The 15,709-nt window shown below is 36.0% G+C and overlaps 1 protein-coding gene across 13 annotated transcripts in view; it reads right to left on the reverse strand.

Moving 5' to 3' along the window:
* The window catches only part of ZC3H13 (zinc finger CCCH-type containing 13), a 51,151-nt gene that overhangs the window by 31,393 nt on the left and 4,049 nt on the right, over positions 1 to 15,709 (reverse strand). For 10 of the 13 annotated variants that reach the window (XM_075712129.1, XM_009488469.2, XM_075712049.1 and 7 more), the window contains exons 1-4: positions 13,479 to 13,748; positions 12,934 to 13,043; positions 7,430 to 7,541; positions 624 to 732 (exon numbers count right to left, since the gene is read on the reverse strand). In XM_075712129.1, the coding sequence (XP_075568244.1) occupies positions 624 to 732; positions 7,430 to 7,541; positions 12,934 to 13,043; positions 13,479 to 13,595 (448 nt within the window). In that variant the 5' untranslated portion in view covers positions 13,596 to 13,748. Of the gene's footprint in view, positions 1 to 623; positions 733 to 7,429; positions 7,542 to 12,933; positions 13,044 to 13,478; positions 13,749 to 15,709 lie in introns of those variants that run through there. The other 3 variants (XM_075712035.1, XM_075712076.1, XM_075712119.1) reach the window with 3 other exon arrangements.

The raw sequence follows: 15,709 nt of genomic DNA on the forward strand, positions 1-15,709 counted from the left end.
GGACGAAATCACCTTTTAACCATTAAAAAAAAAAAAAAAAAAAAGAAAACCACAAACAAAAAGCCCCACCCAAACAAAAACGACTACAGAATGTAATGCAAGACTCTTACCACTCTTTGAGTGTATTCAGAACCTAAATAGTTCACTGATTGCTACCTTCAGCTGTTGTTATACTCATTCTAATGGAGCCCTTGTTAATGAGACAGTTCACACCATTACAAATCATGCAACAAAAACCTGCTGACTTTTGAATTCAAAGGAGTTTCTTTCTCTCCTCAGACTGACCAGTTTCAAAATTACTTTGGGTATAACTTGGATTCAACTAGTGGTCTAAACGTGAAAGGTTCAGTCACTGAGTAGCCTATGGCCAAGTTCCTTGTGTCTGAGGAGTCAAAAAAGAAAAAAGAAAAAAAAGCATATGTTTTTAAAATAAGTTGGTTTTACCACTGTAGCAGTCCAACTCAGTTTGCTTCTTTGCTCTCCTCCAAAAATAAACATTAATGGCTACTGCATAAAAGTATTCTGCTTAGAGACCAAATCTTTAAGCATTCTGCTTTGCATATAGCCCAGTAATCTTGCAATTCTTTGAGCTGTAGGGGGACCATTAGTTTAATTATACTTACCTTCTCTATTTGTTTCCCAGTCCCCATTTTCCTCTTCACTTTCTGGTGTTCTCTCCTTTGTAATTTTGATATCCTCCTTTTCTCTATGTCTTCCTCGTGAAGACTCTTTCTATAAAGGGAAAAAGGCTTCATTAGAGTAAACAATTTTATTTTAAAAGAAGCCTGAAGAAGCAGGTATATTTTACATAGTATTTTGGCTGTTTCTTTTTTATAGTACAGAAAGCATTTTCCCCTTTAGCCTGTTGAACAAATACCTTCTTAAGTAAGCAAAGACTCCACAGGCAACATGTTCTAACACAATTTCAGATAATCAGTATGCAAATAGCAGATGGGGAAAGAGAAGAAAGGATTCATAAAATAAGAAGGTTTAAAGGCAGGGCAAGAATCGAGCACGTATCAGAGAATAAAGTTTAAAACAGGAACTGAAAGAACAAGTCAGGTTCTTAAGACCAGAAGTTTAATGAACATTTAATGAGTGTAATTTTAACAGCTTGAGTAAGAGTTCTCAGCTGTAAGAAAGAATATTTACATGCAAGGCAGATGAGCCTCAGAAGCTGAATCATTTAACTCTCCAGAGGACAAAGAATGGCGGGGCGGGGGGGGGGGGTGGTGGAGATAATAAAAAAAACAGAGTCCCTTGGCTGGCAGAAGGAAGGGGAAAAAAGTCTAAAGCAACACACTGGAATCAAGTTTTGTTGATAGCTTTATATTTGAACTTTCACTGGCCCTGAGTTATTAGACAAGTCCAACTATTGCAGTAGCACCCATTTTGCATGTGGCAGATGGTCCTGTGGACACCTGAGGAAGCCAGAGACTATTCTTACAGAGAAGACGACTATTTCAAAAGGCAACTGAACCTGGGCTGCTCTTCTCCCCCTGCTAAATTCCAGTAGTAAAGCTTCATAGTTGCGTCATTGCCTCTGCTGAACTGACATTCTCTAAACAATCTACCCGGGCTCAAGTGGAGTACAGGACAAATTTTTTTCACTATTTGCAAAAAAAGAACATTCAAGCTTAGAAGTATCTCAGGTTAATTTATTAAGTAGGAAATCAGAAAGAGCAAATAATGAAAGTCTGTCCCATATCCCTTTTGTTCTCACCTCCCATAGTGCCTTCTTTTGTCTTTGGGGGATTCTTCAGTGTTGATATGTAGGAACCTTTGTTTTTATGCCAAGAAAAGGAGATGCCTGAGAATTTTACTAGCTATTCCTTATTGGGACTTAGATCTTGACTTAATTGAAATGCTTAACATCACCTTAGAAATACAGTAAGGAAATAACATAACATTGTGGATAGTCACTCCCAAGCGAGTAAACTTCAACTATTCCTTTTTATTCACTAACAATGTTAAAATCTTATCTCTAGTTTAATGATGTAAACGATGACAGAACAAGCACTGCATTTATTTTACCTAGTGAACTAAAACAGACGCTTCAACACACAGTTATCTTCACGCCTCTCATCGCGATGCATTCAGTGTATCATATTCAAAGCCTTAGAAGGTTTGGAAAACACTGACCGGTCGCTACATAACATGAAGGAACTTCACATTAAAGAACTAATTTGTGTCATGCTTAATTTAAAGCAGCTTGTAGAATAAGGAAAAAGTTATTTTTTTTCTCCGTTTCATGACAGGATCTCTAAAATGATGCACAAGATCCTAACCTATCAATTCGTGTTGGTTGCTGACATCAACTGCAGACAAGTCTACATCAACTACGCCATCATCACAACATGTACTAAAGGCATTTCAGTCTAAGAGCAAGAATTGTACTACACTCCAAAGCAAGTTACTTTAAAAGAAAGTTACTCTGATGAGATCTGAAAATCTGTAACTTTATCAACAAGCCTGTCCTGCAACCATGCTTTTTCTTAGAGTATCTTAATTTTTCTAGACTGCCCTCCTTGAAGGCTGCATCTGTTCTATTAAACTGTGTACTTCTGCTATATACTCCAACTAATTCCTACGCTATAAACAAACAGTAAACATAATTTCTTAAATACAAATACTAGTTTCTATTAATTCAACACTAGTTGTTACTAGCAAACTGAAATACGCATGTTAGGACATCCTCTATATACTGATTTCAAAAAACTTCTCAAAAGCCAATTCCCCAAACAACTCGTCAGCAAGAGAGCATGCAGATAAGTCAGAATGTTTCAAGACCAATTTAATAACCCATGTTAAAAATACTACACAACCTATATGTATCTCGCCTACATCTCGAAACTTAAAACCAAACACAAGCATCTTGAAACAGCCTGTATTTTCTCCTTTCAGTGGAGAGATTCAGTAGTGGCACAATCATACTTCTACTGAAGAACTGAGAATAAAAGCATCTATGAAAGGAATTTTATTGAATTACTGAATATAGGGGAACGGAATAGACAGATTTTATGCAAGCATGCTATTTTACAAGTCAGGACAACTTGATCCAAGCCCGTTCATACACTAAATGACTTCAGTTTAGTTGTCAGGAAAAAAGATTCTGGTAACACTGTATCTTGAAAAACAAATTTCAGTTCAGAAATTGAGTATGTTTTCCTGGGGGACACAAATAAAAAATGTAAGTTACAATGGTTTAGAACACATTTGAATTTTCTCATCAAAAAGTCTTCAACATATTCCTTTTATTGTACTTGTTCCACTTACAAAGCATTTAATTCTGTCATACTGTGGGGAATAAATACTTCCTTCATATCCTTATAGACCGTCTTGTACTTTACATACTTTTTTTCATGTCTCCCTTAACAAGCCAAAAATAAAGTCAGTCAAGCTCCTAAAGGCCAATAGCATGTCTTTCACTTGTACTTGAAGATGCTGTATCCACTTCAGCCACACCTGTAAATTATTTCTCTTCAGACTCTGAAAAAATGCCATTTACTAGATGAGAAACAATAAACTTAAATAATTATATTATTATGTACTAAAAAAATTGCAGATTGTCCTCAGAGTAAACAACAACTTAGTAGACTTTGTCTACGCTGTTTTCAGGTATGTGCTCACAGTTAAACTATTTACATGTGTTGGATAGATGATTACAGTTTAATGTTGACATTCAGGAGAAATACTACTTAAGAAAGGGGGGGGGAAAAAAAAAAAAAAGACATTATGGCTGAATTCTGTGAGATTTTATTTAATTTAATGTCTACTTAAGTTGAAGTTCCACACCCCAAAACATATGATCAGCACTCTACAGCACAAGACTTGACATCTACTTGAATGAATTTCCCACTAGAGCCAGAAGAGTTTGGCCAAGCATGAAAGGACTCATCCAGTCTGCAAAACATGCTTCTAGCCAAGAAGTGTTATTTCACCAGCACCGATGGAGATAATATTTATAAGACTCTTAGAACCTACAATTCTTACAAGGCAGAAGCTTCAGCTTCAGCCTTACCAACACATGTACATGCAGCAGCAATATAAACTAATTCAAAAGCACAGATTCCTTTAAATCTAGAATAAGCTATCATGTATTACAGCTAGAATCTTTTGGGCAAGCACAGTACTTTTTTGCTCTAGGTATAATACTTTTATAGTGTAAACTACTACCACACTACACAAACATACAAGAAAATGAATCTGAAGCTTCCCTGAAATGGACAGGTATTGTTTCCATTTCAGAGATGGAAGACAATGCTGACTTCCATTCCAGTGGAGATATTCAATAGCCACAGTGACAAAAAGCACAGTTATGAAGCATGTGATACACATTCCTTACGAAAACCTTTCCTAAATGTACATTAAGTTCTTCCCACTGTTTCTCCCAAATCACACACATCTCCCAGGTATTACTTCAGGTAATACGTCATATACTCCAATGTAACTGTCTTCTCATAATATGGAGAAAAATTCAACATAAAAATTTCCAACTAAATACTGTAACGGCAGGAGCCTTATCTAATTATTTGTATAATAATTGATACACTAACATACAGTGCTGAAATAATTCCGAACACAAATCGAGAGACACAGAAACAACCGAGTTCAATGTAGTTGTCCACGTAACACAGTATATTGTCTCTGAAAATAACAGTACAAGACATGAAGAAATAATAAAGGATATATTCTATAAGCTGTCCATACAGGAAGTTTCTTCCTAAATGCATACAGATTGTACTAGTTATCTTATATCTCCAAAGAACAAGAAATCTCTTCTAAAAAGATTTTATACTAGTTATACTGTCTCAACTTCTTGTGGAACCTATTCAGGTTTTTGACTGTATCTTCTGGCAATCAGGTAGAATTGTCGTACATAACACAAATAGCATTTCCCCTTGTCATTTTCAAATTTGCCACTCTTTCTACTGGGATAAAGTATGAATATGACGCATCTAATTTACATTCTCTCAACCATACATTATATGCGTTCGCCACATGTCCTTTCTTCTCTCCAGTCCTTCTCGCCTCCTTGCCCACTTCAAAAAGACCTTTGACTGTACTTTCTTGCATACAGGTGATCACAACCAAACAGCATTTCAAATAAAACTGGACCATGAATTTCTACAGCATAATAATGATCATTTTCTATTCCATTTTTATGTACCTGAGTGTTTGCTTCTGCAACTGTGACTGCACTTTGAACAGATGGTTTCATTGAGCTGTCCACAATAACTTATTTTTCTACTGGATGGTTTCAGTTACTTTTAAAATATTAATTCAGGATTTTTTGTTTTAGATACTTTCTTCATTATGCATTACCTTGCACTTGCCAACACCAAGTTTCATCTGCCATTGTACTGCCAAAAACTATCTTTCCCCAACCCCTTTGTATGGCATTCCTCAGACTTTAGTCATCTCAACTACCATTTTTATAACTTCTGCAAAGTTTGACACTTGGGATGTCCAACATTTTTTCCACATTCTTAAAAAGTTACAGCTCTTTAGATCAAGCACCCTAGCATCCTCTGTAACTTCATCATTTGAAATTAAATTTTCCCCTTAGCTGGCTTCTAAACCTGACAATATTATACCTGCTATTCTTTGACTATTGATATGCCTCAAAAGCCTTGTTTCAAAAGAAGCTATTTAAGGTTTTACCTGTATCAGACAGTTTTCTCTTAGCCACTACTCTCTAGTAGTGGCTAAGTAATTGAAGTTTCAGGCTAGTATACTGGTGAAGCACAAATTTTGTCTGCAGGAACAGTGCTGCTTTTTTTTTTTTTTTAAAAACATAAGTATGAAACTTTTTATGGAACAAGCTACTTTTCAGTATTTCAAAACAAAGTTAAGGTTTCTTATCCAGCTCCTCTATTATCCCAAAAACTTTAATAAGAGATGGAAATGTCAGATATTAGATCTCCACCATAACAGTAGCTCTAACGATGGAGCAAGATTTTTGCTAGTAGTTCAGTCACTTCAGTCTTCTGTTCTTTTAGATATTCTGGTTCTTTGCAATGCAACTCTTGACTCCTGTCCCTCTTCATCTATTTGTTCCACAATATTTTCTTTGGATATCCTGTATTTTGAGAGTTGCCTCCATGCAACTAATACAAAAGCTCAGTGGTTTTTTTAGCCTTCTGTTTTATGAGATTGAAGCAGAGGATTTTTTTCTATGTGCTGTGCTTATCCTGTAAATAATTCTTTGGTACTTTAACAGACCTACTAATTCTCCGATTCCTTTTGATTCCTGCTTCCAGTACACCTTTACTCGGGGGTTTAGTTGTTTAAGAGTATTTTATTATTACATTAACGGAACACTATAAAAAGCAGGGTTAACTAACCAAAAGTAAGAATTACATCAAAATTAGAGTTGTACCAGGAGAGAAGTTACAGTAAATTTTTAATAATGGTTGGAAAAAATACTTTTCCCACCAACCGTGTACTCGATAACTGAACAGTTTATTCAAACTATTAGAAAATAAAAGAAACACATTTAAGTAGAAGAGTAAAAAGACTGAAAGTTTATACAAATTAACAGCAACTGAAAACATGATCGGAAGATAAGCCATTCTGTTAATTTAATGATAGCAGCTGCTGTTGATTTCTTTACACCTGACATAAAAATTCATTTTACACAGCAAGTAGGAACAGACCGAGAGGAAAAAAAAGAATGCTGTTAATACCTGCAGAAGCAAAACTCATTTTTCACAAACAAAAACTTTTAATCATTATTCATATGAAGATGGTCTTAAAAAACATGACGCAGGAATACACTGGTGCAGGGTCACACTACCAACTCTGCCCCTATTTGTTTGTAACATCAGGAACAGATAACACATCGAAAAATAAGTAACTTCTGATATTTGAGGGGTTGCAGAAGGATGATTAGAAAATGAGAATGGTAATGAATTAATTTTTTGCAAGATCAAAAAATGAGCAGTTGAGATGGTTGATGGGTATGTGAGGAGGAAGGCAAAATGAACCAGCACAATGGTAACTGCATGGTCTCAACAAAAGCAAATTTGGGATGAACAACTGGAGTCAGGATGCATGTAAACAATGGATATGAGTAAGTGTTGGGGGAAAAATAGTAGATGATTGTAACAATGGTTAATATACTTTCTTGGTAATAATCAAAGAGTCTGCACCGTTATTAAATGCCTGTTTATCAGTATTTATAACATATTTTAGTCTGCGGGATTTGTAAAATCTCTGGGAACCAGAAGACCAGAAAGTGCTATAAAATTGCAAAATAATAATACAATTGTTAAGACACTTCATAATAAAATATGCCACATGCTACATAAAAAATGATCAGTTCATTAAACATTTTAAATATTACAGGTCACCATGATCAGGTTTCTAGGACACACTGCCCAATTGCTACTGAGGGATTCTGGAGTTCTGCAAACTCCATTCTTACCCTAACAGGAGAGGATGATTCCTCTGTACTTCGTTTCTGTGGCTCTGCCTCAACGTCTTGACGTTTGTTCTTCATTCTTTCCCGAAGATCTCCAGTGGGTCTTTCTGGTGATCTGTATAATACAGAAACATAATATAACCAGTTCTATGGGACTATTTATTAAAGGAATACAATCTGTCTTTTAATTATTTTTTTATTAGTATATACAGAGAGATCTAAACCTCCCACCCAGAAGCAAAGTGGATGAATAAAAAAATACTCCATTCTAATGGGCTTAAGCATTCTAAAAACCCAGCTCTTTCAGAACATCAAGGAAGACTTGACTCTAAGAAGAAAAATTACTTGCATGACTCAGTTACTACTCTAGATCAGCTTCAGGTGATCCTATCCAGAAAAGGTCATCTTTTTCTGACCATCATGCAAATGTGTTTCGCAATCATTCCTACCAAGTCTTCCAAGATATCTTTAGCCCTCTCCATATTCTAAGCTGCACCGATTTTATAAATAAATAAATAAAATATATATAAAACAATTAATGCAGAGTCAAACTACTGCAGACTAGCCATGATAGTCACACAGAAGCACAACTCTGAATATGGGTAAGTCTGCAAGTGGAGATAATGTGACCTAGGTGCCACCCTCCCATGACCCTGGTGAAACTGCCACACAAAAAAACACTGTTGCAAGACCATGCACCAGAAATTCAAGCTTGGAGGCCTCCTCCATTTTCCATCTTGCAGTAACATAATTATTTTGTTATTTAATTACAAAATATTGTATGAACTCTACTAGTCATGCAACTTTAAGGTATATTATCTGTAAAAGGTATAACTGATGTGGGAAGGCAGGGGGAACATCCTACACTACCACAAGACATTTATATAATTTTGTCACCTCTTAGTATGGATTCACAAGTTCATTTACCCCTTACGGGTTAAAAGAGAACAACTGTTGTATACAAACAAGTTCCTAAGCAAAGGGCATGTAGGAGCTGCTTCAAATGATCTTTCAATTTGAGAAAACAGGTTTTCTCTTCATATAAATCTGTCTTGATATTAAGTCTGGTACTTCTGCAATGGCTGTTAGCTGTAATTACAGATTCTTCCGTGAAATGGTTGTATGAAAGTACTGGATCTGTACCTATCAGTTTACACTAAAGAATCATAAAGAGATACTGATGCTGCCTTAGTTGATTAGAAGAGTTATATATAATATTTGAATAATGAAATTTGCGTGTTTTGTTTTTCAGACTGACTTAGGGTTTCCATTTAGATCTCCCACCCTTCCTCTGTCACATAGTACACAAATGGTAAACTGTCTTTCACAGTTTATGCATACAAAAATCTAAATTAATATGATTTAATTTTCAACCTATGCATATTTGAAAAACAGTAATTGGCTTCCATTCCTCTTTTGCAATGTTATCTATATTTAAGTCTTTGAACTGTGTCATAAGGTTTAGCGTCTTTGGCTCTAAGAAGAAAAAGGACCAGTGACTGCTCTCATTTTTAAAGGCATTTAATTCTTCATGAAGTTGTAAATACAGGTCAATCTAGATCGGAGGAAAGATACAAAACAGTAGCGTGCTGCTTCTTTCAGCACTAAGAAGGATCAAATAATATCCAGCATACAAATATAAACAAGCTCTCTTCTTTGCATGCATGACTATATCATCTTTAAAGTGTCTGGCTTTAGCAAAGGTTATGATTCAAGGTGGATTTTTTTCCCCTCCCCCACCTTAGAAAGATAATTCCCTTGCATTACCAAAACTCTCTGAAGCATTCCAACCATCAGCTACCTCGACAAATAAACTTTCAACATTAAAATGGCAATTCAATGCCTTAATTTTTAATAATATTTCAGCTATGGCACAAAGGATTTGGATTTGTGAAACTGAAAATTAATTTACAAGGCAAAAGGGTTATAGATAATGTACTAGTAACATTGTTCCCCAAGAGGAGCAATTTCAGGAAAAACCCCAGTATCTGAAGGAGAAAGCAAGAGAACTTACACTGAATGCAGCTCATGTACTTTCTAGAGAAACATCTGATATTTTAATACTTTTTTTTCTTTTTTTAAAAAATTATATGTTGGAGTGTAAAAACATCCAAACCATTTCACCCTCAATTAACACCTTTTTCAGTATGGGAGGGGAAAAAAAAAAAGTTATTTTGTTAAAACATTATTCAAATCTACTTAAAGATTACAAAAGTTATCAAGAAATCACAGAAATGAAAAAAGCTATAGCTTCAGGGTTGGGGTTTGTTGGTGGTTTTTTGTTTGGTTTTGTTTGGGTTGAGGGGGGTTCAGGTTTAGAACACTGGAGTGAAGTCATGGTCACCATCCTACCACTCCTTCCCAAAAACCGTCATAAACCCCCCAAAAGTCTAGTAAGACTGAACATTTGTCAAATTTTAAGAAATAATTACTCAGGAAGCTGTGACTTTTCAGATACTTTGGCTTAATGCGCAGAAAAACAAGCTGGTCTACTAGCTGATTTTTCTTTCAGGTGTACCACAATTTTAATTTTTACACAATGGCTTATTTTCTACATAACCTTCCTCCACTCCCCCACAAAAAGGGATCTTTCGTTATTCCAGGTAATGCACGCTGATGAATTTCAATAGATAATTACAATTTTACCTCTACAGTTTAAGATGATGTGGCTAGACTGCAACTGGTAGAACCTTTCACACAAAAGGCTCCACAGCATTATCCCTGTACACTGAAAGAAGAAAACCACTCAACAAAACATTTTTTAATGACTTAGTATTTTGTGCTGGGCTCATCCTTTAAATAAGGCCTAAAATGCAGAATTTCATAATTTCAAATTTTAAGCAGTGCAGTTAAGTGATTTTAAACAGCATTACTTCCCACAACAGTTCAGTTCTCCACATTGAGCGGCTTGGTTAGGAAATGCACGTTCATAACAGCACCTTCATTTGCTTCTGTACCTCTTACAGTGTCAGGAACAACTACCTAGCAACAGGCACACATTACAACACACCTGTCTGAGAATATCTGTGTGTATGTGTGCATGTATACGCACACGTGTGTGTATAGGCAGATAATTATTAGTGTATAAAGTACATACTGTAATTGAATGCTCCTGAAACATTGTCCTGTTTTTCAGTATCCTAAACAACAATATTTGAACCTTGAAAAATCCGTATGTTCTCACCTAATATTGCTGCTGGTTTGTTTTTAAATCCAGTGTAGTGATCCGGAATGAAGAGAATCAGACAGGCTAAGAGAGGGATGCTACAAAGGCATAGATCCTGAAAATAGTGTAAGAGAACCAGCAGGAAGCTGCCAAGCCACTAACCAACAATCTACAAGTGGAGCAAGAGAGCAAAATTCCTTGTAGAATAGCACGTTTACTCACAGCTCTTTCCTTGATCGCTTCTTCTTACTTCAGATGCCTGGAAGACTGACAGGTCTATTACTGAATTCTTAATACCTTCATCAGGAAAGCTTTGTATGTAAAAACATGATAGATTTTATTTTTGTAACAGCAAGATTAAAATTCATGCTGTGAGAGGCAGCATTAACGCTGAAACAGAGTTACAATGAAACCAGATTTAAGAGTCTTTTTCACACTTTAGAGTCAAGTTTTCCTACTGTCTGGTGATGTTCTGAACTATGGGAGGCATTATGGTCAGACAAAACCATTAACAATGAGATTTATTTTAGACAGGTATGAAATTGAAGGAGCAAGGCTGAAAGGCAGCAAGACGTGCTCTGTCCTACCAAACTACTTGCAAAACAGACAAAAGACTTAACCAGCATGCCTGGTTGAACACGTGTGGACACGCTGCCATTATGTTGTCCCAGATACTTTAACAAGAGTACTGCTTGAACTGAACTGATGTGGAAGCAGCATTAGCTTGGCTTGCAAGAAGCCAATAAAATTGCACTCAAAATACCTGGATAACATTTGTAAAAATCTCTGTAATGCTAAATGGCATGAAAATGCCAACATTTTATTATGTACATAAACCAGCTTTTTCTCTGCCTGGCCAACAGCTATCAGTAGAAACTTCTGAAGACAAGCATGCTTTTTTCATTTATCTGTTTTGGGGGGGGTGAGGGGGTAGGTAGGGGTTTCCTCCCCCTTTCATTTTTAAGAACAACTTTATTAAATGTTCAATGTATCAGGCAAATAAGCAGCAAGATTCATCTTTTGACTTTTTCATTTAGTCCTAGTAAAAAAAAGTTAGCAATAAAAAGAAGTAAATCAACATTATTCTTAAATGTCAATGGTGACAGTGAAGCAGAAACGCAGCTTTAATCATTAAAAGAAATGTCACTTTTCTTCAAATGACCAAGCAGAGCTATGCACTGAGCGTTCCAAACACTGAAAGCAAGGTGAAAGTGACATTCTAACAGTTTTAAAATTTAATCTCTACCAGTAAATCACTCCTTTGTCCCATTTGGAACATTCAGTACAGAACAGAGTAAAATCTTTTACACACCAAAAGAAACATTAAACTCAGTGATATATTTTGTATCCCAGCTGCTATCACCTTAGAAGCAATGGAAGATCAAACAAGCAAAGTCAAGATCATCCTGAGAGTATGCCACAGGAATAGGAAAAAGAACCAGAAACAGAACCCTAACCTCTTGCCAACCTGCCTGTTGTTGCTTTACACTTTGATGCTTCAGTGTGCCCATCCATAATCTAGAGGTAACATTGACATTACTGCAGCACTGAGGCACAGTTGTTTGTAAAATGTGAAGCCTTCATACAAAGAGGTACTATGCTAAAACTATACTATCTTTTTGTCCTTTATAGCAAGAATATTACAAACTTACTGCTACATTTAGTTTCAGTTAAGTAAGGCGTTATGCCACACAAAGGACAGTCAAAAAACCCAACACTTTTAAATTATAGTAACATATGAAGAGGCAGAAAATAAAAAATACTCTCTTCTGAAAAATGAAGTAACTTTTTGGATCTCCTCCTATGATATTTGTTCTATATCTGACAGATAAAGTCACAAAACTATGTTTTGAAGGAAGTGTTTTCTCACAACAAGAGCAAAAGGATAGACACCTTATTCATCAAACAATATAGCGAAGGCAGAAGGGCTGCAGGTATGTGAGTACTGCTGTAAGTAGTTCCAAACCAGCATTTTAGTAAAGGACAGAAAGGTATATCAGAAGCCGTAGTGACTACACAGGAGGAAAGAGAAAAAAAAAAAAAAAAAAAAAGTATTAAGGTACTTGAACTTCTCATTTCAAGTAACATAAGAAGTAAATCTGCATCCAGCGGACTCCAATCATCTTTTAAGGCTACACACACACAAAAATCCTGGGAAAACCCACTGCAAGTTGCCAAATTAATTGTTTTGAGCAGCTTCACAATGCAATTGATTATTGATAAAACATACCATTAGGCACACCACAGCATTCATTTTTTTTAAAAAAAAAAACAGAAGACATAGTTGCAAAAGCTATTTTCCTACAGCATGTGAAGAATTCAAAGTGAGTTCTTGATTTACCTTCTATAACTGCTGCTATAGCCTTTACCTCGTGGTGAAGGGCCATGTACGAATCTACATGTGTTCCCATAGAGGCAGTTGCCAGTCTTCAGCCAGTTACGGCACTGTGTCTAAGAGACAGACATTACTGGGTGAATTTCACACTCATTTCTGGAAATACCATTGGTGTGAGTGTGGCAGAACAAACAAATGACTCCACATTAACTCCCACTTAGCTGTAATTTCTGTCCACCAGTAATATAACTAATTAAAAAAAATAATCAACAACGAGCATCAGGTCTGGCAGAGAAAAATTTAGGTTGGTGGAAATACTATTAATATGTACAGTACTACTGCTCCTGTCCAGAAGCTGGGACAACACACGTTATTTGAAATTTCTAGTATTATCGTGTCGAACATCCATGCGTTAAGGAGTTCTTTTCACCTTTGCTAACATCAGTGACATTGAGTATTTGGTACTTGTGAGCTACTCTTTCCCACCACCTAAATCCTGGAAAAGAAGATGCTGGGGTGGGGAGGAAAAGAAGAACACTTTTACAACTCACCTCTGCAGTACTTCCAGTGCTGGGTCCAAGCCTTTCAAACACACTGGGTCTTCGGGATGTGCTATCGGATATGGTCTTGGTATTTTCCACTGTGACCTTCCTTCTAATTTTTGACATTTTGTACTACTTCAACCAAAAAAAAAAGCAAAACTGTAAAATCCTTCAGTCTGGGGCTATTGACACTGAACTCGCATGAATATAATAGTATGATATACGTTGTAAGAGTTGCTGCAGAGGTGATGAAAGAAAAAGAAGTCATAAATGAGTGAAATGTATCTAACAACAAGGAATGTCTCTGATTTGCACTAGTCAGCTGAACACCAGTAATGATAATTTTTCATTTTATTTTATGACCTGCTTTGGATTCTTCAGCTTCCCTTTGGGAAAGATCATACAACATGTTATTCATTTAGGTAGCAAACACCACACAGAACAGATGCTTTCCTTCATCATGTGCACGAACGCAAGTGACTTCAAGTGAAAAGAACCTTTAATGTTACTTCACCAACCTCTCAGAAACAGGTTCTGACCACTAAAAATGGCTCCCATTTTAAAAAAGAAATCTCCAAAAATGAGAATTTTTTCCCCCTTTGTTGTGTGTGACAACCTACTGAAAACCACCTTGATATAATCCACAGTCTGTGTTTGTTACTGGTTTGTTTCCTACAACTATTTGGAACCACCTGAGTTTAAGAAAAAAACAAACAGAAAAAAAACTAAAAAAGCCTTCAACAGTGATGCACTTCTTAAGCTTCTCAAGAAGTAACTCCTTTCATTAAGAAAAACAGATTTTAAAGCAAATACAGTGTAAGTTTGATAAATAAGTCACAATTTATCTTACCTGAGAAAGGAATGAATTATTGAATATAGAAAGAAAACCATATTAAAAAAAAAAAAAAGAAGATATATATTTAGCACTAGAGACAGGTTGTAGAAAAAGGGCAAAGTGGGCTCCAAAAACTAGTGTCCATTCTTTAAGTGCTACTTGATCTACACAGAAATAAAAGCAATTTGGGAAAACCTGCCAGTTGCTGAATGATTTATATACAGCTCAAAAAACCACCATTTTGTTGTATCGCAAAGTGCCATCATTCTAGAGCTCATCAGTCAGTATAACATGATTAACCAAACACTAATCTCCTACCCTTCTGCTGCCTCTTCTGCTCCTATCCACGTGTCACTGCATTCGGAACACACACACTTAAGCTAATTTCTCACACACAAACAGGTTCCAAATGACAAAAAGCTCATCCATACAGTCGGAATAATACAAATTTAAACTAAGACCCACCAGACTGCATTAATACAAATTTTCACTGATCTGATCAGCAATATATTCCCATAGCATTCAGATTGTAAGGTTCCATTCTACAGCAAAAAAATTTATAATGTATAAATGTGGACAAACGTACATAAAACGTAACACTGCTGTAACTTACATTTTACACTTGATACTTTGATAATACCTGGTTTTCCCCCTTGCTCCTTGGTGAAACTTCATTATCTGAATCCTATGGTTACTTCAACAAGACCTCCCCAGAAATCTGACACCTGTGCACTTTCTGCAAACAAAACTCTGTGCTGAAGCTCTTGCTAAGCACTTTAGCTCCTTTATAAACAACAGAAGAAAGCTTATGTTATGTACTTGAGAGATTTCTCAGCTCAGCTCTAGTGACTACTTCTCCAAGCCTTTGATTAGCTGAAGAATTCTCTCTCATACGTAAGTTTCAGATAACCAAGATGCTCAGAGAGGGCAAAAGTTAACCATGTAGTTTATACCAGACATTAAAAACAATGGTTAACATCAATTAGTGGAAGCAGACAGTGAAACAGTAGAATTTGCCAGTAGTAGGAAATTATTTGGGTTAGTAAAAACTGTGGAGAATAGAGATTTCCAGAAAGATCTAATTGAGTTAGAAAATTGAGTAATACAACAGCAGATGAAATGCAAATAAATATAATGTAATGCACACAAGGAGAAATGATTTTATCTAAATACTCGATGAGTTCAAATTAGTCCAGTCTTCTGAGAAAAATAATTAGGAGTCATTGTGGACAGCTCAATGTGCAGCAGTAGTTATAAAGTCTGACAGGATAAACCATTAAAGTTAGGAAGCAAAACAATACCACATCTCACCTAGCTGAGCACCCTTCCATTTCAGGATTGTTTCCCACTGTATTTCAGAAAAAAAACCCACTGAATTTGTAAGGTGTCATGCAGCTACACCCTT

The sequence above is a fragment of the Pelecanus crispus genome, chromosome 1, assembly GCF_030463565.1.
Source record: "Pelecanus crispus isolate bPelCri1 chromosome 1, bPelCri1.pri, whole genome shotgun sequence".
NCBI lineage: Eukaryota > Metazoa > Chordata > Aves > Pelecaniformes > Pelecanidae > Pelecanus > Pelecanus crispus.